Here is a 26,488-nt window from a genome sequence, read left to right as displayed (position 1 = left end):
ATTACCTGTAGTAATGGCACCTGTTTAAACTTGTTATCAGTATAAAAAGACACCTGTGCACACCCTCAAACAGTCTAACTCCAAACTCCACTATGGTGAAGACCAAAGAGCTGTCAAAGGACACCAGAAACAAAATTGTAGCCCTGCACCAGGCTGGGAAGACTGAATCTGCAATAGCCAACCAGCTTGGAGTGAAGAAATCAACTGTGGGAGCAATAATTAGAAAATGGAAGACATACAAGACCACTGATAATCTCCCTCGAACTGGTGCTCCACGCAAAATCCCACCCCGTGGGGTCAGAATGATCACAAGAACGGTGAGCAAAAATCCCAGAACCACGCGGGGGGACCTAGTGAATGAACTGCAGAGAGCTGGGACCAATGTAACAAGGCCTACCATAAGTAACACACTACGCCACCATGGACTCAGATCCTGCAGTGCCAGACGTGTCCCACTGCTTAAGCCTGTACATGTCCGGGCCCGTCTGAAGTTTGCTAGAGAGCATTTGGATGACCCAGAGGAGTTTTGGGAGAATGTCCTATGGTCTGATGAAACCAAACTGGAACTGTTTGGTAGAAACACAACTTGTCGTGTTTGGAGGAAAAAGAATACTGAGTTGCATCAATCAAACACCATACCTACTGTAAAGCATGGTGGTGGAAACATCATGCTTTGGGGCTGTTTCTCTGCAAAGGGGCCAGGACGACTGATCCGGGTACATGAAAGAATGAATGGGGCCATGTATCGTGAGATTTTGAGTGAAAACCTCCTTCCATCAGCAAGGGCATTGAAGATGAAACGTGGCTGGGTCTTTCAACATGACAATGATCCAAAGCACACCGCCAGGGCAACGAAGGAGTGGCTTCGTAAGAAGCATTTCAAGGTCCTGGAGTGGCCTAGCCAGTCTCCAGATCTCAACCCTATAGAAAACCTTTGGAGGGAGTTGAAAGTCCGTGTTGCCAAGCGAAAAGCCAAAAACATCACTGCTCTAGAGGAGATCTGCATGGAGGAATGGGCCAACATACCAACAACAGTGTGTGGCAACCTTGTGAAGACTTACAGAAAACGTTTGACCTCTGTCATTGCCAACAAAGGATATATCACAAAGTATTGAGATGAAATTTTGTTTCTGACCAAATACTTATTTTCCACCATAATATGCAAATAAAATGAAAAAAAAACAGACAATGTGATTTTCTGGATTTTTTTTTTTCTCAGTTTGTCTCCCATAGTTGAGGTCTACCTATGATGTAAATTACAGACGCCTCTCATCTTTTTAAGTGGTGGAACTTGCACTATTGCTGACTGACTAAATACTTTTTTTCCCCACTGTATATGAGGAGGCATCATACAGTTTGAGAAGCGGTATGGGGACATCAAAGTGTGTGGGGACTGTGGGGGCATCATATTGTGTTGAGAGCGGTTGATGGCACAAAGGCTGAATAACAGGGGTAATAAGATTTACTGCTTTGTATCAATTTTATAAAAAGAAGTAAATTACATTTTTTTGATTAGCTACTACTGATAAGTGCACTTGTCACAATAAGTCCTATCATAACATGTATTCGCTAATCAAGAGACTTAATTCTGCTTAGTATTAGGTGATAATGATGGATATAAAGCAATAATAATGAGCAGAATTAAGTTTGGTTGGTTAGTTCTGCCCTCCACAATAGTCACCTTCTCTCATGTGGCCTCTTGGAAAAATTATTTGCCTACCTCTGCTATAAATCTTTCTAAATGTGTCTGTAATGTAGTCTAGGTGCATTGAAATACTTATTGATTGCTTACTTTCGAGGTTTTCAGCGCCATTCTGGTCCTCTCCTGAATCTCATGAGTACAACTGCCACGATTCCGCCTATAGGTGTGTCTGAAAGCAGTGAGTGACAGTTCAACAGTTCAGCCATCCAATCTAGGACAGGGTTGTGCTGAGCTGTCAGTATGGTGATGGACAGCTCAGCCATCCAATCGGAGGCAGGAAGGTGATGAGCTGTATGTTGAGTGACAGTTCAATTATTCAACAAATAAAGTAACACTCTGTAGTGCTATAGCATGTAAAATTGAAATATGAAATTTGAATTGCATTACTGCACCAGAAAATATGAAAAATTGAGAATACTTAGCGAATAAATTGGCCAATTCATTTGTACCCTGTGCCATGATAAGGCAATTCTCTTTGCTGGGAATCTATCTAATGTGAATGTTCTCTTAAACTAAAGTCTACATTTCTATGGGAAGATAGGATCCTGCATTAATTTAAAACGTCTGAGGCTGAGGGCTGGAGTGCTCAGTCAGAGAGCCAAAATATACAAACATCAAAAGACTGACTGTCACTTTAAAACAGAAATCAGGTGTGTACAGGTGCTTACTAAGAGTAGCCATCTACAAATATAATCAACAATTAAAGTAGCACTCTGTAGCTCTAAGCTATTTGGATTCCCAAATAATATGTCACATTTCCAAGGTCCTTAGTCTCCAAGTGCGGGTTGAGAATTTCACCTAGCTTTGCAATTTCTTTTTCATTGTGGTAGCTCAGTAAGCTCCCATGTCTGCAGTTGGTGAAGGGACTCCACCTCCTCATTAGCGGCATTTATCCACTTCTGCTTCTCGTGTACAGGCAGCTTTTGCATCTCTTACCATGACTGTGGCTCTGGTTCAGGAAGTGTTCTGACAATGTAAGAAAGGCGTCTAGCAGGGATACCTTCGTTGGCCTTTCTGATCTCCTGACTGGAGGCTGACTTGGTTCTTCTGTGTCTTCCTTGGTGGCTTCAGAGCTTATCCACACTTCAGTGTTTTCCTTTTCGGTGTCTTGGTTTGGTGATTGAGATTCTTTTTCTTGTTTCTTAGGTTGAATAACTGTTGTAATTTCATGGAATGTGAGCGATGCAGAGTTTTCATCAATCACTACATCTCTGCTGATTGTTACAGTGTTGGTCTCTGGGTACAGGATTCTGTATCCCTTTTGAGTTTCGCTATAGCCCACCAGGACTCCTTGCTTTGCATGTGATTTCCACTTGGAACGTTTTTCTTTGGGAACATACATAAATGTTTTGCTTCCAAATATCCTGAGGTGTTCCAGGTTAGGCTTCTCACAGTTCCATAGCTCATATGGAGTTTTATTTGTGGCTTTACCTTGCACTCTGTTTTGAAGATAGCAAGCTGTCATAATGGCTTCTCCCCAATACGTTGTAGGTAGATTTGCATGAAACAACATACTGTACTTCTTCCACTTTCACAGAGATTACGGTTCTTTCTCTCTGCAATGCCATTTTGTTCTGGGTTGTATGGAATGGTAGTCTGGAACACTATTCCATCCTTTTTCAAAATGGTTTGCACCTTACCACTTGTATATTCGGTTCCATTATCTAAACGCAGGGCTTTTGGCATTCTTCCAAATTTGTTAAACAATACAGCAAGATATTCTTCAAGTTTCTGTGGAACTTCATCTTTACTGTGAAGCAGGTAGGCGACTGTATATCTGAAGTAGTCATCAATAAATGTGAGAAAATATCTCTTCTTGCTAGGAGTTTGAACACTCACTGAACCACATACATCTGTATGTATCAGATCCAGAGGCTGTGCAGATCTAGTGGTGTTTATTTTATAAAAGGATTTTCTGCACATTTTCCCTTTAAGACAGCTAGTGCACTTCATCATTTGACTACACTAGTTGATTTCAATGCCATTTGCAGGTTGAGTTAGCTTCCTTACTGCTTCTGAGTCTCTGTGCCCAGGATGTCTGCGCCATACATGGATACAGTTCTTATGCAGATCTTGTCTAGCACTGTACACACTTTCTTTACATTTTAGCTGATAAAGTTCATCTTGGATTTTTCCTTCTTCAAGAGTGTGACCCTTCTTTGAGATGATGCAGCTATTATCTCTAAAAGTAACTACATTCCCCTTTTGCATGAGCTTCTTACTGACAGGAGATTGCTTTCAAGGCTGGAACATAGAGACCACCCTTTATTGGGATATTTCTGCTTTGTGCTGAGGAAACTGGACAGTGGAGGTAGCAATCTGCTTCTCCTTCTGAAGTCATATAGTGACCATTAGCTAAGATTACCTTTTCTGACTTGCTTTCATTAAGGTCAGTGAAGAAATCATTGTTATTTGTCATATGACTGCTTGCACCAGAATCTATACACCATATATGCTTTGCAGATCGGCCTGTACTGGCATTAAATGCAGCTTCTACACATGCAGTATCTTCCTTTACTGCTGTTTTTGCCCTTTCATGACTGTTCTGCTTTTTAAGCTGACTCATTCTTGCTTTCCAAATTCTGTAGTCTGCTTTAAGATGGCCGGGCTTTTTACAGACAAAACATTCACAAGTTTGTCTTAGATTGCTCTTATATTTAGGGAAATCCTGTGTCTTTAATGCTGTTTCTGCTCTGGATTCATTAATGCTGCATACATGCTGCATTTTTCTCTTGAATTCATCCACAAGTTTGCCTTTAACATACTCTAGTGTCAGCTCATCATCTGGCGATGCATCTAGTGCAGTCACGAGTGTGTCATAACTCTCTGGGAGTCCACTTAATAGAAGTGCAGCAACATGAAAATCTTTAATTTCTTCTCCAATACACCTGAGACGCTGCACAATTTCTAAGGTGTTTCTTATATAGTCCTGCATATTCTGTCCATCACTTAGCTTAGACTGATACACCTTTCTCATGAGATAAAGCTTATTGCTGAGATTTGATCTTTCATGCACTTTCTGTAACTCATCCCACATCTCCTTTGCAGTTGCACACTTGCATATATGCACAACCTGATTATCATCTACACTGAGTGAGATCATGCTTGTGCTTTCTGATCCTTCTCTAGCCAATCATCTGGTAATGGATGAGGCACTTGTTCCTGAGTATATTTCCACGTAACTTCTTTTATGAGCAGCCTCTTCACCTTGAATTTCCAAGACTGGTAGTTCTGGTTAGTGAGGCTTGGCACTGAGAACTTGACAGGATTGCTGCTAGTGGAAATCTTCTCTGTTGCTTTGTGCTGCTTTTGCTCTGGGCTTCTGTTGCTGTGTTGCTCTGGGGTTCTTTGTTACTCTGGACCCATATCCTGTTGGCAGCGGATTATTCAGGATACTCTCCAAGCATGTGACAACAGAGCTTCTTTATTGAGGAACAAACGGGAACAATATATAATAAGCTTAACAGATCAGGAATAAATCATTTGTGTGTCTCTATCTGTGCAGCATTTACAGCAGGCTGCTTCTCTCATACACAGACGCCGGAAAAACATGAAATACAGTCACATGCTATTCCTGTGTGATCCTCTAAGAGTTTTTTTGTGTTATAACTTTGTGAACAGCATACAAATTTAGCAACTAAACACTCATAGACAGGAATGGATTTGTTGCACCAAACAAATACCAACACCACCCACTCAACAACTACTTATTTTGTTAGTTCCATTGCGGTTTGGAAGTCCACAAACTTGGCTCTTGATAATTGCTTTGTCATGCCATCGGCTATCATCTTGTCAGACTCTCAATAAACAAACTCGAGTACACCACGTTCCACTATGTCATGTAAGTGGTGATGTTTTACATCAATGTGCCTAGTCCTTGCACTAATCTTCTCACTGCTGGCAAGTGTAATGCATCGTTGGTTGTCCTCATAGATAACTGTTTGTTGAACTAGTGGCTTGCCGAAATCTTCCAAAAGTTGTTTCAACCAAATTACTTCTTGACTTGCATAAGCAGCAGACATATTCTGCTTCTGTAGAAGATATTGCGATTAACACTTGTTTTCTGCTGGACAAAGAAATTGAATTTTCTCCTTCTGTTGCTGTGTTGCTCAGGGGTTCTGTGTCGCCCTGGGCCCATAACCTGATGGTAGCGGATTATTCAGAATACTCTTCAAGCGTGTGACAACAGAGCTTTTTTATTCAGGAACAAACAGGAACAATATAAAATAAGCTTAACAGATCGGGAATAAATCATTTGTGTGTCTCTATCTGTTCAGCATCTACTGCAGGCTGTTTTTCTCATATACAGACACAGGAAAAACAGCAAATACAGTCACATGTTCTCCCTGTATGAGCCTCTGGGAGTTTTTTTTTGTTCTAGCTTTATGAACAGCATACAAATTTAGCAACTAAACACTCATAGACAGGAATGGAGTTCTTGCATCAAACATATTCCAACAGAATCACAAGCTGCTCGCTGTCAAATTATCTTTTGAAGAATGGAGACATTTTTTGGAGGGAGCAATTCATTAGTTCGCTGTGGAGAAGGATTATAAAAATGTAGCTTATATTGAATCAGCCAAACAGTTAACCGCAAGAAAGGCCAGATGGTCCTTATCTTTTTCTAAATTCAATTTTTCTTTCACGCTCAGGCTGGGATCCAAGAATGTTAGGGATGACGTCAAGAGGAAATCCGTAAATTCCAGTCATTGGCCCTTCAGCAATCCCAGCGTCAAATTATTTGTGCCTGTGTCTTTAAGATTACATCTGTTACAGGAGTTTTGTGGTTCTGTCTTGAGTATTAATTCTGTGGTGACAGCTACACAGGAAGCTATTGCTAGACTATTGCTAGACTCTTTTGGTGGACATTATTGCTTAATGAAATTAAAGACTTTGTATCCGCTTGTGAAGTTTGCGCATGTGCTAAAGTGTGTCATGACTGGTTGGTCGGAGATTTGGCTCCATTGCCATTTCCAGAAAGACCCTAGACTCATTTGTATATGGATTGCATTACTGATTTTTTTTTGTCGAGAGAGAAAACTTTAATTTGGGTGGTAGTTGACCGATTCAGCAAACAGGCTCAATTTTTCTGTTCTTCTACTGAATGCTGAAACACTTTCCAGGTTATTTATCAATCATGTGATATTTCATAGAATCCCTCTGAAAATTGTATTGTATCTGATAGGGGGGTGCAATTTGTCTCCAAATTCTGGAGATTGTAGAAAGTCGGGGATTAAGTTTTCATTTTCCTCTGCTTACCACCCAGAAACCAACGTTCAGACAGAAAGGACAAATCAAGCAAGCATTGGAACAAATTTTAAGGTGTTTCATTGTGGCTCAGCTGGAGGACAGGACCTCATGTTTATCTCTTTCCCAGTTTGACTTTAACAGTCGGGTCGATCAGTCCACTAGAACCTCGCCTCTTTTTTTTAATTATGGTTTTCAGCCCCATTTTGTTGACTTTCCTAAAGTGAGTTTTGGGTGTCCTGGAGTAGAGGCTGCTATATAGAAACTTGTGCAAAAGAAGAAAGATGCTCACTCTTGCTGTGGAGGAGATAGGTGCTGACTGTACGTGGAGGGTCCACAAACAGTAATCAGTAGATAAACAGTCGCACTCAAGTGTGGATTAATCTTGCAAAAAATCTTGAAGATTTTGTGAAATTTTTGGATTTTTATTTTATTTCAAATGCATCAAATAGTGTAACACCGCAGACAAAAGAAGTATCCAAAATGTGAGTATAATATCGTAATCCAGGATATGAGTATACTATGGTTACGTTTCGACCTACTAAGAGGCCTTTCTCAAACCATACTGAAAAATAAAATAAAAAGCAATTACAACAATGAATATGGACGACAAACTCGCGGAAAGCTGGAAAAAAAAAATAAACATGAGAAAAATGTGAAAAAATTTTTTAAAAAATATTTTTTTTTAAAAATACTAACAAAAAAAACACAACAGAAAAGTAGTGCAAAAAAAACCCTAAAGGCGAAACATATATCTATACAAATTTAAGCACAACAACATAAAGGTCCCTAGGGCAATTAGGAAAATGTCATATAGAGAGTAAAAAAATTAAATTAAGCAAGTGCTAGAGAGACTATTGGCCACAAGTCAATTTTAACATTCTAGGCATCAGGAGTAACAATGGGGATAAGCAGCAGACCTAGATGAGACATATTATAGTATTGTCTCTGTACATGATGAAATAACAGGGGTGGTGGAAACACAAGGCAGGCAAATAAGGCAGATATACTGAGTACTAACCTCAAGTAGTGTCAAGGAAAAGATTAATTAGAGCATTTTCAGAAGTCCCAAACAGGGGCTGTAGGAGAAAACATGAGAAATGAATGTGGAGAAGAAAAAAATGGATCAGAAGGAGATGTTATGCACCAGGTGGTGCTGCAGAGCTGACCTGATGGCATGGGAGCAGCCTGGACCTGCGGTGTTATAAGTGTGTGCTCAAGAAAGCACGGTATATATATGTGTATTAAGAAGGTGCAGGATGATGACGTCATAAATCCAACGTGGCTAGAGCGTCCTGGCGTCTGTATGGGGTTTGCAGCATAGGGAGGGAGGGAGAGCAGGGGGAGGTCAGGCTGAGGGCAGTGTGTGTTTGGAAGAAGTCATGTGGTCGCTCAGAGCAGTACCTGCACTGTTGAAGGAGAGACTCAGTAGTAGAGGGAGGGGTGAGAAGGGGAGAGAACAGTTTATGATAAATGAGAGAGAGGAAGGAATGAAGTTGGAAATGTGTAAATAAATAAAAAAGAAGTAGAGGGGAAGAAAAAGAAAGATAAGAAAAGCGGGTTAATAAATAAGAAGAAGGGATATAGGTAAAAAAGAGGGGGGGGGAAGGAAAAAGGGGAAAAAATAAAACATGGAAAAAAATAAATGAAATGGGAAAAATAAATTGAAAAAATAAAAAGTAGAAAAATTTAAAAAAATAAAAAATAAATAGTAAGATGAAAATAAAGAACCAAAAATTAAAAATTGAAAAAATAAATTAATGATAGAATTTGAGAGAAAATGTGAAAAAAAGGGGGAAAAAGGGAATAAAATAATAATAATAATAATAATAATAATAATAATAATAATAATAATAATAATAATAATAAAAAAAGGGGAAAGAAGAAAAAGAAAAAGAACGAAAAACGGATGAAAAATAAAAAATGAAAATAGAAAAAAGAAATTTATATACAGGAATACTCATCCATGCGGGGGAGGGGAAAAAAAAAAAAAAAATTAGTGGATCTGTAAGATAAAGAAATAAAAAGAATTGAGATACAATGAGATGGAAAGTCGCCATTCCACCACCCTAAGGGATAAAAAGACAACATAATATTAGGTTAATAATATATGTGAATACATGCTTAAACCAAAGATGCATAAAATAGGTAGAAATCCAAGGAACTAATGCGGGCTAAGGTCCAACTCACGGTTAAGGCCTTTAGGGGCCAAAGTCTGTAACCTATATATCCAGAAGGATTCCTTTGATTTTAGGAGCTTGATGTGGTCACCTCCCCTGCGCGGTCTTTCAACTTTTTCTATAACCTGGAACCTGAGTTGAGATACTGAGTGGTTGGCGTTGATGAAGTGATATGGGATTGGAAGCCAAGTCTTCTTGCACCGGATAGTTGATTTATGGCTCGAAATTCTGTCGCGTACGTGCTGAGTAGTTTCGCCAACGTATAAAAGGCCACAGGGGCACTTAATTAGGTAAACCACATAGTTCGTGTCACATGTAAAAAAGCCCCTGATGCCAATGCGTTTGCCAGTACGTGGATGTGTTATGTCGCTCCCCTTGATCACATTGGAGCAACAAGCACACCCAAGACAGGGAAATGTGCCCTTTCGTTCAGTTCCAAGAAAGGTCTGTCTAGGAGTTCTAGTTAGACTACCAATATCGGCTCTGACCAGCTCATCTTGGATATTTCTAGGACGGCGTTTGCACATAAGTGCTGGTGTTTTAAATGCCTCAATGTGGGGATAGGATCTAGGTAGAATTGACCAATGTTTGTGGATAATGTGATAAATTTTGGGCATAACAGGATGGTGGGTGTGTACAAAGGTGACACGTTCGCCTTTGGGTTGAGATGGTTGCAGAGGGCAAGGTTCCAGGGCACGGCGTGTTTCACTTTCAAGAAGTTTGGTGGGATAATGCCTTACTTTGAATTTGTCTGACATTTCATTGAGGCGAATGGGAGCCAGAGTAGGGTCTGTGACAATTCTAGTAACGCGTGTGAACTGAGAACGGGGGAGACTATCCTTGGTAGAGGCAGGGTGACAGCTTGTGTAATGAAGAAGGTTGTTGGAGTCGGTGGGTTTAACATATAGATCAGTAGAGAGTGTACCAGTGCAGGACTTGATTACTAGTGTATCCAGGAAAGAGATCTGTGAAGAATTGCAATTAAGGGTGAACTGTAATTCAGGTCTGATAGAATTAAGATGTTCCGTGAAGGAAAGTAAGTCCTTGAGGGTACCCAGCCATAGACAAAAAATATCGTCGATATATCGTAGCCAACTTTGGCTGTATGTTTTGAAAAGGGTATTATTGTAGACATAGGAACATTCGAAATCATTCATGTAGGCATTAGCGTAAGCAGGTGCTACGTTAGCGCCCATTGCGGTCCCGCGGCACTGTAGATAAAATTGGTCCCCAAAGAGAAAGAAATTTTCTTTCAAGATGATGGACAGGAGATCAATACAAAGCTGAATGGAGTTGTGGGAAAGGTCAGAGGACTCAAGGAGGGTTTTGGTAGCACTAATCCCTAGGTCGTGATCTATAGAAGTATATAAGCTTTTGACATCCAGGGTGACTAGGAGACATTCCAGAGGGATATTGTCAATTTGTCGAATAAAGGAGAGAAAGTGACCTGTATCTAGGACAAAGGACTTGGTAGTTTTGGTAAGAGGGGTCAAGATTTTTTCTAAAAAGGTGGAGATTGGGGAGAAGATTGAATCAGTAGAGGCAACGATAGGGCGGCCAGGAGGTTTAAATAGAGACTTGTGAATTTTGGGTAATGTGTAGAATACAGGGATGACTGGGTTAGAATTTTTGAGATATGTGACGGTTTTGGAATCAATGGTTTTTAGGGTCAGATACCTGTCAAGGACTTCGTCAATTAGGAGCTTAATGCGTGGTGTAGGATCACGGGAAATTTTCTGGTATGTGGAGGAATCAGAAAGTTGACGTGAAATTTCATCCATATAGTCGGAGAAATTTTGGATGACAATGGCTCCTCCCTTGTCAGCCGGTTTGATGATTATTGATTTATTATTCTTTAGGGAATCAATGGCTTGTCTCTCTATAGGGGTAATGTTACTATGTGTAGGTAATAAACCTTTTTCGTGTTCAGCTAAAATGTATTCTATGTCTTTCTGGACTACATCAATAAAAGCCTCAACAGCATGAAAGGTGTGTGGTGGAGAGAAGTTACTGGGGTTGCGTAGACCGAGGGAAGAGATGGATAAATCGGGAATGGGGTTCCCCCCAATTGGAGGGGCCCTGTTCCCTGGGGTGACTGGTTCCAGTCCAAAATGCGTTTTAAGGCGAATCTTCCGAAAAAAGTTCTGTAGATCTTGTGATAGCTGGAATTTATCCCAAGGAGGGGTGGGACAGAATGATAAGCCTTTTTGAAGAACAGACAGCTCTAACGGGCTAAGGGTGTAGGATGAGATGTTGAAGACTGAGTTGGTGGGCTTACCTGAGATCTGGTCGTCATACGTTCTGCGTAGTTTGCGGCTTGCCCTCCGGGTCGGTCTCCTCCTGCCGTCTGTTGATGGTTGTTTCTTGAAGGTTGACGCCTGGCTAAAAAACGATTGTGAGATGAGCTTCCAGTGGAGCTGTCGCTGTCGGTGTGGTAAGCGCCTGTGCGTCTTTGATTGTAGTTCCTTCGCCCAGAGCCCGTAGAGGAGGAGTCGTGCCATCTGTAGACCCTGTCGTAGGTATAGTCGTCTGCGTCCCTTTGGAATTTGGCTCGTTTTCTGTCTTGTAGGGTTTTACGGTTTTCGTCAAGGGACTTGTCCGTTTTGGTTTTAAGGTTTTGCCAATCGCTGTTAGAAAGAGTGGAGCTAAGTTGTTCCTCTATAGAAGCAATTTTCGTGGATGTCTCGGTAATTGCTGTGTAGAGAAAATCAATTGTTAACAGAATAATATCAAGTGAACATTTGTTAAGTATTTGCTGGAATCTTTCACAGAACTCAGGTTTGTCTGAGAATAAGGTAGGTCGGAGATGGCTCCGCAGGCCCCGTGGAATTCTATCTAATTTATGATACTCCGCCAGAGTGGTAGCATGTAGATCATAGGCCAGTAGTCGTCGTCGTTCCCTTTCGTAGTCTCTAGTGCGGGTTTCTTGAGCAGGGGTTTTCAAGAAGCACCCTGAAGAGGTAACCTGGGACAGGATCCGAGTAGTTGTTGTGTCGTCAAAGGCAAAGGTATTCCGAGACATTTAGGGTGCAGGTGCAAGCGTCAACAAAAAGCCAAGCAAAAGAAGAAAGACGCGCACTCTTGCTGTGGAGGAGATAGGTGCTGACTGTACGTGGAGGGTCCACAAACAGTAGTCAGTAGATAAACAGTCGCACTCAAGTGTGGATTAATCTTGCAAAAAATCCTGAAGATTTTGTGAAATTTTTGGATTTTTATTTTATTTCAAATGCATCAAATAATGTAACACCGCAGACAAAAGAAGTATCCAAAATGTGAGTATAATATCGTAATCCAGGATATGAGTATACTATGGTTACGTTTCGACCTACTAAGAGGCCTTTCTCAAACCATACTGAAAAATAAAATAAAAAGCAATTACAACAATGAATATGGACGACAAACTCACGGAAAGCTGGAAAAGAAAAAATAAACATGAGAAAAATGTGAAAAAAATTTTTAAAAAATATTTTTTTTAAAAAATATTAACAAAAAAAACACAACAGAAAAGTAGTGCAAAAAAAACCCTAAAGGTGAAACATATATCTATACAAATTTAAGCACAACAACATAAAGGTCCCTAGGGCAATTAGGAAAATGTCATATAGAGAGTAAAAAAATTAAATTAAGCAAGTGCTAGAGAGACTATTGGCCACAAGTCAATTTTAACATTCTAGGCATCAGGAGTAACAATGGGGATAAGCAGCAGACCTAGATGAGACATATTATAGTATTGTCTCTGTACATGATGAAATAACAGGGGTGGTGGAAACACAAGGCAGGCAAATAAGGCAGATATACTGAGTACTAACCTCAAGTAGTGTCAAGGAAAAGATTAATTAGAGCATTTTCAGAAGTCCCAAACAGGGGCTGTAGGAGAAAACATGAGAAATGAATGTGGAGAAGAAAAAAATGGATCAGAAGGAGATGTTATGCACCAGGTGGTGCTGCAGAGCTGACCTGATGGCATGGGAGCAGCCTGGACCTGCGGTGTTATAAGTGTATGCTCAAGAAAGCACGGTCTATATATGTGTATTAAGAAGGTGCAGGATGATGACGTCATAAATCCAACGTGGCTAGAGCGTCCTGGCGTCTGTATGGGGTTTGCAGCATAGGGAGGGAGGGAGAGCAGAGGGAGGTCAGGCTGAGGGCAGTGTGTGTTTGGAAGAAGTCATGTAGTCGCTCAGAGCAGTACCTGCACTGTTGAAGGAGAGACTCAGTAGTAGAGGGAGGGGTGAGAAGGGGAGAGAACAGTTTATGATAAATGAGAGAGAGGAAGGAATGAAGTTGGAAATGTGTAAATAAATAAAAAAGAAGTAGAGGGGAAGAAAAAGAAAGATAAGAAAAGCGGGTTAATAAATAAGAAGAAGGGATATAGGTAAAAAAGAGAAACTTGTGGATATCTGAAGGGAGGATCAGAAGAATATTGGGGTGGCACTGCCTCACCATGAATGGAAGGCTGTTCAAAACAGCTGACATGTCCTGGGAAAGATGTGGGCTTAGTGCCAGAGCCCACATCAAAGGGAGGGAATCTGACATCGGCGTAAATATGCACCCGATGTCGGAAAGGGGTTAAATACCATTCTATTAGGATACCGTTACACCTAGCGATGCACCAGCGATCCCGACCAGCGATATGACGCGGTCAGGATCGCTGGTGCATTGCTAGGTGGTCGCTAGTGAGCTGCCAAACAGGCAGATCTCACCAGCGACATCGCTGGGGACGGGGTTCGCTACTTTTCTGTCAGACGAGGCGATCCTGCGTCCTCCCGCCCGGCTCCACACGTCGCTCGTCGTCACAGCAGGAAGCGCCGCAGGAAGTGGCCGACGAAGGAATGATCCAGGAGCTTCTCGCGCGATCAGCGATAACCAGCGGGGGTAAGTATCACATGTAGCGATATAGCTAGCAATATCACTGCAACGTCACAAAATCGGTGACTTTACAGCGATATTGCTAGCGATATCGCAGTGTGTAACGGGCTTAAAAGTCGCTGCCCATTGTTCAAGCTTATCTAGATCTTTAGCTATCCCTCCTAGCTTTGTATTGTCTGCGAATTTGATTAGTTTACCTTCAGTTCCCTTATCTAGGTCATTTATTAAAATGTTGAACAACACTGGGGGCCAGGACAGAGCCTTGTGGTACCCCACTTGAAACACTTTTCCAATTGGATGAGCAACCTTTCATTGCCACTCTTTGAGTACGATCACTGAGCCAGTTATGAATCCACCTAACCATAGCCTTGTCAATCCCATACTTGGTCATTTTTTCAATAAGGATAGTATGAGATACTTTATGAAATGCTTTGCTGAAGTCGAGATATACTATATCTACAACATTTCCCTGATTCACCTAGTCAATGATTCCATCATAGAAGGAAATTAGATTAGTCTGGCATGACTTGTTTGCTATAAACCAGGGGTCTCACACTCAATTTACCCGGGGGCCGCTAGAGGTAAAATCTGGGTGAGGCTGGGCCGCATCAGGTTTTCCATAAGAAAAGCTCTTACAAAAACATTCCAATGTTATCAAATGTCTTTATTTTTCATCTTATTTTGTGTTAAAAAATACAAATAAATTAACAAAATCATAAGAAAAAAATAAATCAATCAGTAATAAATAAAATGATAATAATTAGAGTTGAGCGAAACAGGTCGGCCAGATTCATAAGTCGCCGACTTATGGCAAAGTCGGGTTTCGCCGACCGAAACCCTACCACAGTGTGAAGTCGGCCTTGCAGTCGGCAAAACGAGCGCCAAAGTCGGATTTCCCAGAATGCTTGCACTTGACTTTTTTCAGCCACTGAGCAAGGACGTACACTGCGGGCAACGAGATGACATGTGCAGCTTCCGGAGAGAGAGAGTTTTCACGCACTGTAAAAAAGCGGTCGGTGTGTTTACTGTCCTCCACTCCCTGACGACTTTGCTTCCCCATTGACTTGCATTGGGTTTCGTGTTTCACTCAGACCTTCGACTTTTCCCGATAGTCGGACGATTTCGTTCGACTCGACTTTTGAGAAAGTCGGGTTTCATGAAACCCAACTCGACCCTAAAAAAGGCAAAGTCGCTCATCTCTAATAATAATACAGCAGATATAGAAGACTGATGAAACCACATATAGTTGCTGGCTAGAGAAATGTAATTATTATTATTCAGATTTAGATGTCTGTATTAACAGCTCTTTAACATTTAACTTTCTGAACATGAATGAAACATCGAAAATAAACTGTTTTGTACATGACTTCTGCCTACTTCTTACTGCTAGAGATCTGGCAGCGCTTACTCTCGCATAGCTGAGCCACATTTGGCTTAAGGGAGGAAGCAGTTGAGACCCTCAGTAGGGCTTCACGATGCTCATCAGTAAGTCTGGACCTGTACTTGGTCTTATTGAAGTTCAAGGTAGAGAAGAGCTTTTCGCACAAGTATGTGCTCCCAAAAAGACACATTGTCCGCTTGAACATTTGGGAAAGCTCAGGGAAGCTGGGGGGCAATTCTCTCATAAATTGCCCGAGCTTGTCTGCCTTTCCACTCACCTCCCTGAACTTGGCTTTAAGTTCAGAGTTGCACTGCAGGTCAATGAGCTCCATTTGAAGCACAGGAGGGGCATCTTGCACATCAAAGGAGAAGGGGTCCACAAAAATTTGAAATGTGGCTCTGTGCGTCTTGAAGCCTGCAAATCTGTGATCAAATTCCTCCTGTGGCTTCAAAATGACATCCATATACTCCTCACCACTGAATGGTGTGCCTGCTTCCATGAGTGCCTTGCATGATGGGAAATGGCAAAGGTTTGTCTGAGAATGCTGGGCTTTCCATAACATAAGTTTTGTAGAGAATGCTCTCACGTTGTCATAGGCAGCACTGACAAGTTGCCCCTGGCCTTGTAACTTCTTGTTCAGTACATTAAGCTCATGTGTGATATCAACAAAAAAAGCTAAGTCCATGAGCCATTTTGGATCACTTAGCACAGGAACAGCAGCCCCATCTTTCTCCATGAAGGCTTTCACTTCCGCTCTCAACTCAAAAAATCTCTTCAATATGTTTCCCCTACTGAGCCAATGTACCTCTGTGACGTAGAGCACATCCCCATATTCTGGCTCCATTTCCTCTGAAAAAGCACGCAACCTTCTGTGGTTTAAGCCCCGGGTCTGATTTGGTTGATGCATTTCACAACGAAAGACATCACATTGTCAAACTTCAGGCATTTGCTGCAAAGGGCCTGCTGATGGATAATGCAGTGCAGAGTAATGACCTCCTCCACACCTTCCTCTTCCAGTTTTTTTTTAACAAGTACCACCAGTCCATTTTTCCTCTCTGTAATTGATGGCGCTCCATCAGTTGTTATTCCAACAAACCTCCTCCAAGGTAAACCGGCATTCTCAATGGCATCACACAGCTGGTGAAATATCTCCTGAGCGCCTGTGAGAGTGGAGTGGCGTTCTTATTCATGACCATAATGAGCGGTACTACGTGTGACTGGGATTTCACATGAGAGACTCGGCCGTGTTTCTCGCATGTGTGATCCCGGCCGAGGTGAGGGCCGCAAACTATTGTCCCAACGGCCCATGAGGTGAGGGCCGCAAACTATTGTCCCGAGGGCCGCGAGTTTGAGACCCCTGCTATAACCCATGCTGGCTCTGGTTAATTACTGTATTCTTATCCAAGTACTTACATACATACTGTTTAATAATTTGTTCAAATATCTTTCCTGGTATAGAAGTAAGGATCACTGGCCTGCAATTTCCTGGCTCTGTCTTCTTTCCTCTTTTGAAGATAGGGCAACATTTGCCCTTTTACAATCTTCTGGGACTTCTCCTGTTTTCCAGGATTTTCCACACATTCTGGCTAGTTGTTCTGCAATTTCCTCTGCTAACTCTTTCAGTACCCTAGGAAGTAATTCATCTGGACCAGGAGATTTAAATTCATTTAAATTATCTAAGTGTTCCCTCACCATGTCTCTTTTTATTGATAGTGTGGATTCTTTTATTCCTTTGATGGCACCGTGAAGATCAATTGATGTTACATTTGCTTTCTTAGAGAACACAGATGGAAAATAGGAATTTAAAAGATCGGCCTTCTCAACATCTTTTTTGACCACTTAAACCTTTTCATCCTGTAAAAATCTTATAGCATCTTTGACTTTTCTTTTGCTTTTGACATACCCCCCAAAATCCTGTTTTACTGCTTTTGGTCTCCCTTGCAAGCCTTACTTCACTACTAGCTTTAGTTCTTCTAACTCTTGCCCTGCATTTCCTGCAAGCAGCATTTTACTCTTCTTTAGATATGCCCCCCTCTTTCCATCTGATATACATTTTTTAATATACCGTATATACATATCACTTTTTAACAAGTGATTAAGTTCTATGTTCATCGTCTCTTTGAATGCTTTCAATTTTTCTTTCTTTTCGGGATTGTTGCCGACTGTGCTGTGAGGATTTCATTTAACAAAATCTCCCATCCTTCTTGAACATTTCTGTCCTGTAGAACATCCAGCCATTGGACCTTTCCTACCTTCTTTCTGAGTACATTAAAATCTGCCTGTCTGAGTCCTTGCTGGTCTTCGTCCTCTTGTAATCCAAAATTCGAGGATATCATGATCGTTGCCTCCTAAATTACCAGCCAACTTTACTTCCTCAACTATTTCCTTCTTGTTGGTAAGAATTAGGTCCAAGATTGCAGATCCTCTTGTTCTCTCTTCTACCTTTTGAAAGATAAAGTTGTCAGCAAGAGAAGAGAAGAATTTTCTGGACCCAGTACTTTTGCCTGAGAGAGATTCCCAACAAATATCTGGATTGTTAAAATCTCCTATGATCAGTATGTCGTACTTTTTGAGAACAGATATATCTGATGTAAAAAGAGTTCATCCATATCGTCAGTCTGTCCAGGTGGCCTATAGTAAACACCTGCCATAGTGTCCTTTCTGTTTTTCTCTCCTTGAATTCTTACTCAAACAGTTACTACAGAGCTATTAGTCTCTGAAGCTTGGATCTCTGTTGAAAAATGCGTTTTCCTAACATACAGTACAATGCAACACCTCCTCTCTTCTAGCTAATTTTGTTTCTAATAAATAATGTGTAGCACTCAAGGTTTGTATTCCAAAGATAAAACTGCTGGAGAGATCAGCGCAAATAGGGTCTTATCCGATGAAGAATTAAAGCATGCACTCAGATTATACTAACCTGATATAAGCTTTTAGTAAAGCATGTAGAGATATCAGCTGCTGCAGATTCACTGGTCAGCAGGTGACCATATTAGAGATGAATAAAGGAATTACTGTGGAAAATAAACAAATAAATATATATGATCCGCTCTGCTGAAAAATGTAGGTCCAGACGTGTTTCACATAAAGGATAGTGATTTAATCCATGCGTTTCAAAATCTAAATTACTTCTTCATCAGGAAAATACCACATGAATCATTTGGTATTTTCCAGATGAAAAAAGTCATTTAGACTTCGAAACGTGTTGATTAAACCACCATCCTTTATGTGAAACACGTCTGGACCTACATTTATTCAGCAGGTTTGTATTCCAATCATGAGTATCATCCGACCAAGTTTCAGTGATGCCTATGACATCATATTTCTCTTCCTGTGTTAGCAGCTCCAATTCTCCTTGCTTGTTTCCCATGTTCTGTGCATTTGTATATATACATTTTAATTTGTAGTCGGTTTGTCTTGCTCCTCTATTTTCTTTCGGAGATTGTTGTTTTTGTTCTTCCTTTCCAATTCTACTAGCAGGGGTTCCGAAAAAAATTCATTAGCTGCATATTTCTTCCTGGCCGTATATTTCCTATCCCATATTGTTCTAGTTTAAAGTTATCCTGATGAGTGTAGCAAGGCGTCTACCAAATATGTGTTTTCCTGTTTTCATAAGATGCAACCCATCTCTAATAAGGAGTCCATCATACAGGTAATTCACTTCATGGTCAAGAAACCCAAAACATTGCTAACGGCACCATCGATGTAGCCAGTTGTTTACCTGTAGAATCCTGTTCAATCTCCTTGGTCCATGTCCATCCACAATCTTTACTGCCTGACCTTGACCTTGCTTGACTATCTGTTTGCCTTGCCCTTTTGTCTTGATTAGCTACTTTACTGGAGTTCTGACTTCGAATTATTAACTGACTACACCCTTTCCTTATCCCTTTGTTTATGATGAGCGCTCTTGGTGTCTCACCCCAGATGTCACGATGACCCGTCCTGTGTGACGCGACCCGCAGGCCGGTAACTGAAACTGCAAGACGCGGCACGTGATACTGTCCTGTGTGACACGGTCAGCCGGCCGGTACTACAACAACAAGACACGGGGAAAGGGGAAGCAGTTACAATGGTGGGCCCTGGGATAGGGAAAGGGGACGTGGAGACCTCCTGCACTCCCCTGAGTCAGTGTCCCTAACGCTCCTAACGTTCCCTATGCCGGTTCCGCACCGGGCACCGATCAGGAACCTGTCGCCCTAGCACACCCTACACCTATCCCTTGATAGGGAGCTGGGTGGCGCAGGCACTGGCCCCACCGCTGTACTAATACACACTAAGGAAAAACACAAACAGGGAAACACCACTTAGCTTTACTCTGTTGCACTTGCTCCTGGCAACAGAGTCCACCACCAGAATGCAGCTCTCCTCCTGAATAGCTGCCACCAAGCTCTGTCAGAGCGACAAGGAAATCCCCTCCGACTCCTTCCACACCAGGGCTAAGACAGTGCTGCAAGGAACGCTCTCCAGCTCCTTCCTCCACCAAAGATGTTGAAATGAACACTATCACCAACACTGATTGCAACACCTGTGACTCTTTTATAGCAGAGCCAGCAATCACATCTGCATTATAATCATGTGCACTTAACTAAAAAAACCAGAGTACAATGATGCTCACCATCACCAGGGGCAAACTTAGAAGAAACAACACCACAGTGCAATAATCCTAATGGCCACCGGGGGCAAAAACCAACTCAAGCACAGCTTAAGAAAAAAAACGTTACCTGTGCTTTTTATTAGTCCCGATCCAGTATGGATCATGACACCAGACTTCTTGACTGCTCAGCCTCAAGGTTTGTCCGTGAGTAGTGACTAGCATCACAACACCTCTTTTTTACTGGCGTACACAGTGCTATTTCTATCAATGTAACTCTATGTAACCTCAGAGAGTTCCTCCATAAACTTATATAGCGAAAGTGATAAATCTCTGTGTGATCCGGCTAGTCAAATTTGAAGTCACGTGATCGAGAAGAGGACTTGAGCAATGTTGTAAAATTGTTAGGCATCAGGTTCCTGCAGCGGTTCAACAGGAATCCAGAGCCTCACATTCTGTGGTCTCCCATTGTCTTTCAACCTCAGAGGAGATTGCTCAGCAATCCTGGCTTCCCAGACGCACTGCCCAGACGTGCTCTGTGGGGCTGGCTATTGCTGTTACCTTTGGGTCAGCAATGGCAATAAAGGCTGCTCAGCAGCAAATCGCTCCAGAGGCTAAGTCCTCCTGCCGCTCCACTGAGCATGCTCACAAGACGATCTCCCATTGAAGATCGGGAGCCACATGTCCAGGTCCTTCTCCAGATCTGATTGGTCCATCTCAGGGATCTGGAAGCTTCTGGAAGGTCCTGGCTATAAAAGGTTCGCATGGCCGCTTGGCCATGTGCTAGTATAGTCTCTAGTTGCTACTGTGTGAATGGTGATGGATGCATGAACCTGCGAATGACTCTTTAAGATCCCCTCCCTCTGATATTATGAGTGTGTATAGGGACTTAGCTATAGAGGCAGTGCCAGTCGCAAGCTACAAGCCACTACAGCATCCTCCAGAGTGCTAGTGTCCGACAGTGCGCCTGCTTCCGGGCATTGTTGACTAGTGGCAGTGTCTGTCGCTGCGCTGCAGTCTGCAGCTCCTCTTGGCGTCCGTAGTTGCCGCACGCACGGTAGGTTTAGACAGATGCTGACCCTCTGCCTAGGGCCCAGCTCCTGTGACCATATACCATGCATGCACTTCTCTGAGACCTGTGACGCTAACAGGCTCAGTCTTTTGTGTTTTTCACTTAACCCCTTAATGTCCAATGACGGACACAGTCCGTCATCAGAATCTCCCCTGCTTTGATGAGGGCTCCGGCGCTGAGCCCGCATCAAAGCCGGGACATGTCAGCTGTTATGAACAGCTGAGATGTGCCCGCAATAGGCACAAGCGGAATCGCCGTCCACCTGTGACTATTAACTAGTTAAATCCCGCTGTCAGAGTTGACAGCGGTCATTTAAATAGCATTTCCGGCCGCCGGGCCAGAAATGACGTCATCGCCGACCCCCGTCACGTGATCGGGGGTCGGCGTCATGTTGCCTGGACAACCAGAGGTCTCTGAGACCTCTATGGTTGTTCCAGGCATATGGCTTTCAGCGTCACCCAGTGGTTGGCACTGAAAGCACAGCAGTAAATCTGCTACATAAGGGTGATCTGCTTATCGCCCATATGTAGCAGAGCCGATCGGAGGCTATTGAAGCATGCCAAAAGTAAAAAAAAAAGTTTAAAAATAAAAAAAATTTAAAAAACCTAAAAGTTCAAATCAACCCCCCCCTTTCGCCCCAATCAAAATAAAACAGTAAAAAAAAATCCCACATACACATATTAGGTATCGCCGTGTTCAGAATTTCCCGATCTATCAATAAAAAAAAAGCATTAACCCGATCGCTAAACGGCTTAGCGAGAAAAAAATTCAAAACGCCAGAATAACGTTTTTTTTGGTCCCCAAGACATTGCATTAAAATGCAATAACGGGCGATCAAAAGAACGTATATGCACAAAAGTGGTATCATTAAAAACGTCAGCCCGGCACGGAAGAAATAAGCCCTCACCCGACCCCAGATCATGAAAAATGGAGATGCTACGGGTCTTGGAAAATTGCGCAAATTTCTTTTTTTTTTTTAGCAAACTTTGGAATTTTTTTTCACCGCTTAGATAAAAGAGGACATAGACATGGTTTGGCGTCTAAGAACTCGTAATGACCTGGAGAATTATAATGGCAGGTCAGATTTGGCATCTAGTGAACCTAGCAAAAAAGCCATGCAAAAAACAAGTGTGGGATTGCACTTTTTTTGGCAATTTCACCGCACTTGGAATTTTTTTCCTGTTTTCAAGTACACGACATGGTAAAACCAATGGTGTCGTTTAAAAGTACAACTCGTTCCGCAAAAAATAAGCCCTCACACAGCCATATAGACGGAAAAATAAAAAAGTTATGGCTCTGGAAAGAAGGGGAGGAAAAAATGAAAATGCAAAACCAAAAATACCCCTGGTCATTAAGGGGTTAAGGCATCTGTGAGTATACAGAGATCGCTCAGCGCACCTGGGTGACGTTCAAGCCGTGTGCATAATGCCGCCATATTGTACGTCTGCCATTAGCTAGCAGCAGTGTTAACACCTTCTGCACGGTGGACCCCGGGCGGCGAACGCACTTTACGTTATTTTATATTTAGTACGTTCCGCCGTCCCTAACAAAAATAGTAAAGACAATGATTGCTAAGCATTCTAATACAACTTGCTCTTCATTACAGACATATTTAGAAAGGTTTAGCGGATAAAATATTTGTCGGGAGTGCTTATTCTGGTTGCACATGCAGTGCTTTGCAGCCACTAGGGGGAGCTCACCACATATCAATTGTTAATGCTCCAGTTGAATTCATCAGAATTCTATAATTCAGTGTAAGGAATTAGGGAATTTGTTGTGATCTCTGTATAAACTCTTGTGAATTAAAGGTTCTAGTAAAAGGGTAGTCGATGGCGATGTTGACAGTCTGGTGGTTGTGTCACTTCATGATGTGCACTGCATGGCATCATAATCTAAAGTGCCATACAGTACAGTGACATTATTTTCTTTTTAGTGAGAACTGCGTCTGTGTTTTCCAAGTGTGCATATGCTAATTTACAGACAGTATTAGCTGGAAGGTTTCTACTATCAGTAAGTTCCTTAACATGTACATCTAATAGTGATAATATGTGCTGCATTCGATGGCATAAAGCTGTACCATTGTACCATTGGTGAGGAGGTATGAGATTTAAGGTTTTTTTCAAATTTACTTCAATTTTAAATCTTAAAATCCTTATACTGTAGACCTTAATGTACCTGTGGTTTCTTACTAATACCGCTACATACTATATTCCCTCTCTCTGGATACAGCCCTCACCATATCACCAGGCGAGTGCAGTCTGTGAGTGGATTGTAGCTTTCGGATTTGTGACCTTCTTCCTGACTTACATAAAGGAGTTTCAGGTTGGTTTCAGTAATAAAATCATCTATTTAGCCTTCCTTATTAATCAACAGTATATTACTGATCACCTATATTTGGGCAAGACCGGATGTTTCAGTTGAATATGCGCTGCCAAACCATTCCCAGCCATGTCAGTCAATTTTTGGTAAATTGTTGAAAATGAATCCTTGTTTAATTTTTATGTTATCTGTGTGGGGTCGTATGCAGTGAATTAACAGGGATCAGTTACAGTATATTTGGCATTGTGCACTGTGAGCCTGTACTGCATTGTTTGGGGGTATACCTCTCCCCCATATGAAGCAGCACAGCAATGTACGCTGTCATATAGATGTACAATGCTTACCTAGAAGTGGTAAGAGAAAATATATTCATACATTCATACATACACGTATGTACAGATATTCATTATGCAAACTAGGGGGTAGGTCAGTGAGGGATCAGAGACCTGTCTGCAGTCTGCGTTATGAATACCTAATCAGAGCACCGCATACCCCAACCCTGCCTTAAGGCACGATAATCTCATTAGCACAAAACTGAAAATAAAGATTAAGAACAACCACAAGAAGAATTTCATCAACCAAGGTATTATTTGTAATCAGTATAACGGCGCCGACCTGACAGTGTCTGTAGGTTACTGTGCACAATCCTGCTGTCAGGTTCCCTTTAACTTACATGTGTCACACCAGTGTATACATTGGAGTGAATATAAACAACATTGCTAGGATGCCATATAATTGTGCTGACACATCCTTATATCGCATCTGCTTCTCGTAAGAAATATTACATGATGAACTGGTCCTGATAATTCTTTCTCTGATTCTCCTGCAGGCAGTAACTGTGAAAATGTCTATAGAAATCAATGATGATTTTTGACAATTGCTCCATTCAAGTGTTATAGAAAAAGGGAATATTTAATCGTGACTTTACAAGTCAATAAGAGCCGAACACATTTTGCACTATCTGCTTTGTTTGCAGAGATACAACATTTACTGTATGTGTTTTTGTAAATTATGTCCGTCCAACATTTCTGGATTTTTTTATGCAATGTTTTTATGTTTTTTTAATGAATAAATGATAATCCTGTGTTTGGAATTTGTTTTTTTTTTAACATATACGTATTATAACCTAATAATATTAACAATAAATTATCATCTAAAGTTTTGCATTTTACCCGAATTTGGTTTTGTGTGTCATAATCTCTCTGATATGTTATAAACCTGTGATCACCTGTAGACATTAGGCCTTCATTTTATACTATCTTGCATTGTTTATGGCTATTACCATGATGCCTAGAGCGCATCGGTAAAATTACTCTGGTAGCCCACTCCAATGTTACGCTTATTTTTTTAATTTTTCACAGCATCATTCCAAAAGCAATATCTTTTTCCCATTGACGTAGGCATACGATGGCTTTTGTTCCATTTGCATCATTTGTAGTATTTTTTTTTATTAATTTTAAAACTGATGTGCACAAAGCCTAAACTAGACTTTGTTTAATGAACCAACTCTTACCTCTGGGTGGGGTAACAATATGCAGGTGACAAGAAACAAAGAAGAAAGAAAGTCTCTTTTCACCTTTCCAACTCCTTTCCCTGACCCTGTTACTACCTAGGCTTAAGGGGCTTTGTAAGGTTACCATGACAGAGATATACTTCAAAACTTCTGTTCCTACAAAACAAGTAGTCTACTGGATTGAGGAAGAACAATAGTCACCCAGTCCAAGTACAGGACCGTTCCACTCTGCACTCTAGTCTTCCTTCCGCAATCGGGCGTCAGGTCTCAGCCTGCTCCATCTCGGTCTGCGTTACTTGATGAGTAGACAAACTTTCGTACTCTACAGAGGACATTAAACAATATACAAAGCTGTACATTGCTGGGACAGATTTCAGCTGATCGGTGGGGGTGCTGGGTGGTAGGCCGCTGACTGATCACATATTGATGACCTATATCCACGGAGCCATACCATGTGGCCTCCTTCCCCTGCCCAACTTCCCTGATTTCACCGCTAAATTAATACTTTTGACTTTTAGGCCCATTGGCAACCTCCCTCTGACTCTAATTGACACACCTGGACCTGGGTATAGACTCCCAGTCTGCTTCAGGGAGTTGCTGGTGATATTCACATTTTCCCATGTGAAGGCTTGGACCGATAGCAGTAAACCAACTTCCTCTCTGGTGCTGTTGGAGGACGTTTGGTGTTACCTTTCTGAGTCTGTTCAAGCTAAGTTTTTCCCCCTTGTTTGTCTCCCTTCTCTTCAGTGTACAGTGGGGACTGATCACTGTTCATCCCCCCTTCCCTATTCAGGGCCTAGCTCTAGGGATATACAGGGCTTAGGTTCCTGCTTGGCGATTGATGTGGAACCAATATATGGACGGTAGGGGAGAGAGGGTACTAATAGATCTTCCTATGAGTCTCCACTCCCCTTTTCTCTAGCGTTTGGGCTTCCTTCCCCTCTTCCCGTCATGTTGCACTTGGTCTTCCCACACTGCGTGTGACATGTGGGGGCTCATACTGTGCATAAGGAAGCTATGTTGAGGCTCATACTGTGCATAGGAAGACTATGTAGGTGGGTGTGGGGTACTCGGTACCGGGCCGGTGTCAGCGGGATGTGTCACAGCAGCAGTGACCCGGTCCGTGGCCCTGGGCGCCCAAGTAATGGGGAATTGAAATGGTGGAATGTAGTTAATGGAATAGTTCGTGACGCCACCTGTGGTGTTCGGCAAGTGAGATGTTAAGCCGACGCTGCATGCAGATCCACTGGGACTGATGATATGGTGCAGCAAAGATGTACAAGCTCCCCACAGGTGAAGCTGTAGTCTCAGGGCAGTGTAGATGTGGCTGGCACGGGGATGTAGCAGTGCCGGAAGGGTAGGAAGCAGACAAAGACACAGCAGGGTGCAAATTCTGTACCTTTACTTGATAAATGCAATCCAGGGTCCTGATTACAAATGGTACAGGAGCAGGCTAGCCTGGAAGCAGCTCAGGATTCTCTCTCAACAGAAGGGCTGTGCAGTCTCCTTCTTAGCGCTTATTTGAATGAAGTACTCAGTACTGAGTTACACTGAAGTTCCTCCTAATGCTCTTCTACTAGCACTCCTCGTATGGCAGACAGATGTAGCCGCTAT

General features: G+C 42.0%; 1 protein-coding gene and 1 long non-coding RNA gene across 3 annotated transcripts in view; one reads left to right on the top strand and one right to left on the bottom strand.

Moving 5' to 3' along the window:
- Positions 1–24,532, top strand: part of DRAM1 (DNA damage regulated autophagy modulator 1) — a 92,351-nt gene extending 67,819 nt beyond the window's left edge. Inside the window, exons 5-7 of the mRNA XM_073575173.1 lie at positions 23,082–23,140; positions 23,272–23,364; positions 24,191–24,532. Coding sequence (XP_073431274.1) covers positions 23,082–23,140; positions 23,272–23,364; positions 24,191–24,235 — 197 coding nt within the window. The 3' untranslated portion in view covers positions 24,236–24,532. The remainder of the gene's footprint in view (positions 1–23,081; positions 23,141–23,271; positions 23,365–24,190) is intronic.
- LOC141088933 (uncharacterized) lies at positions 7,354–8,746 on the bottom strand. Of its 2 annotated transcripts, XR_012232103.1 has the most exons (3): positions 8,119–8,182; positions 7,971–8,028; positions 7,354–7,574 (listed from the first exon to the last, which is right to left on the bottom strand). It is a non-coding gene; the product is annotated as an uncharacterized lncRNA (long non-coding RNA). The 2 variants fall into 2 exon arrangements; XR_012232102.1 differs by having other exon boundaries at positions 7,971–8,746.
- Positions 24,533–26,488: the final 1,956 nt, after the last annotated feature.

This window comes from Dendrobates tinctorius, unplaced genomic scaffold, assembly GCF_039654945.1.
Source record: "Dendrobates tinctorius isolate UK_male_01 unplaced genomic scaffold, ASM3965494v1 ptg000043l, whole genome shotgun sequence".
Classification (NCBI taxonomy): Eukaryota; Metazoa; Chordata; class Amphibia; order Anura; family Dendrobatidae; genus Dendrobates; species Dendrobates tinctorius.
This window is presented reverse-complemented; position numbering and strand designations above follow the sequence as displayed.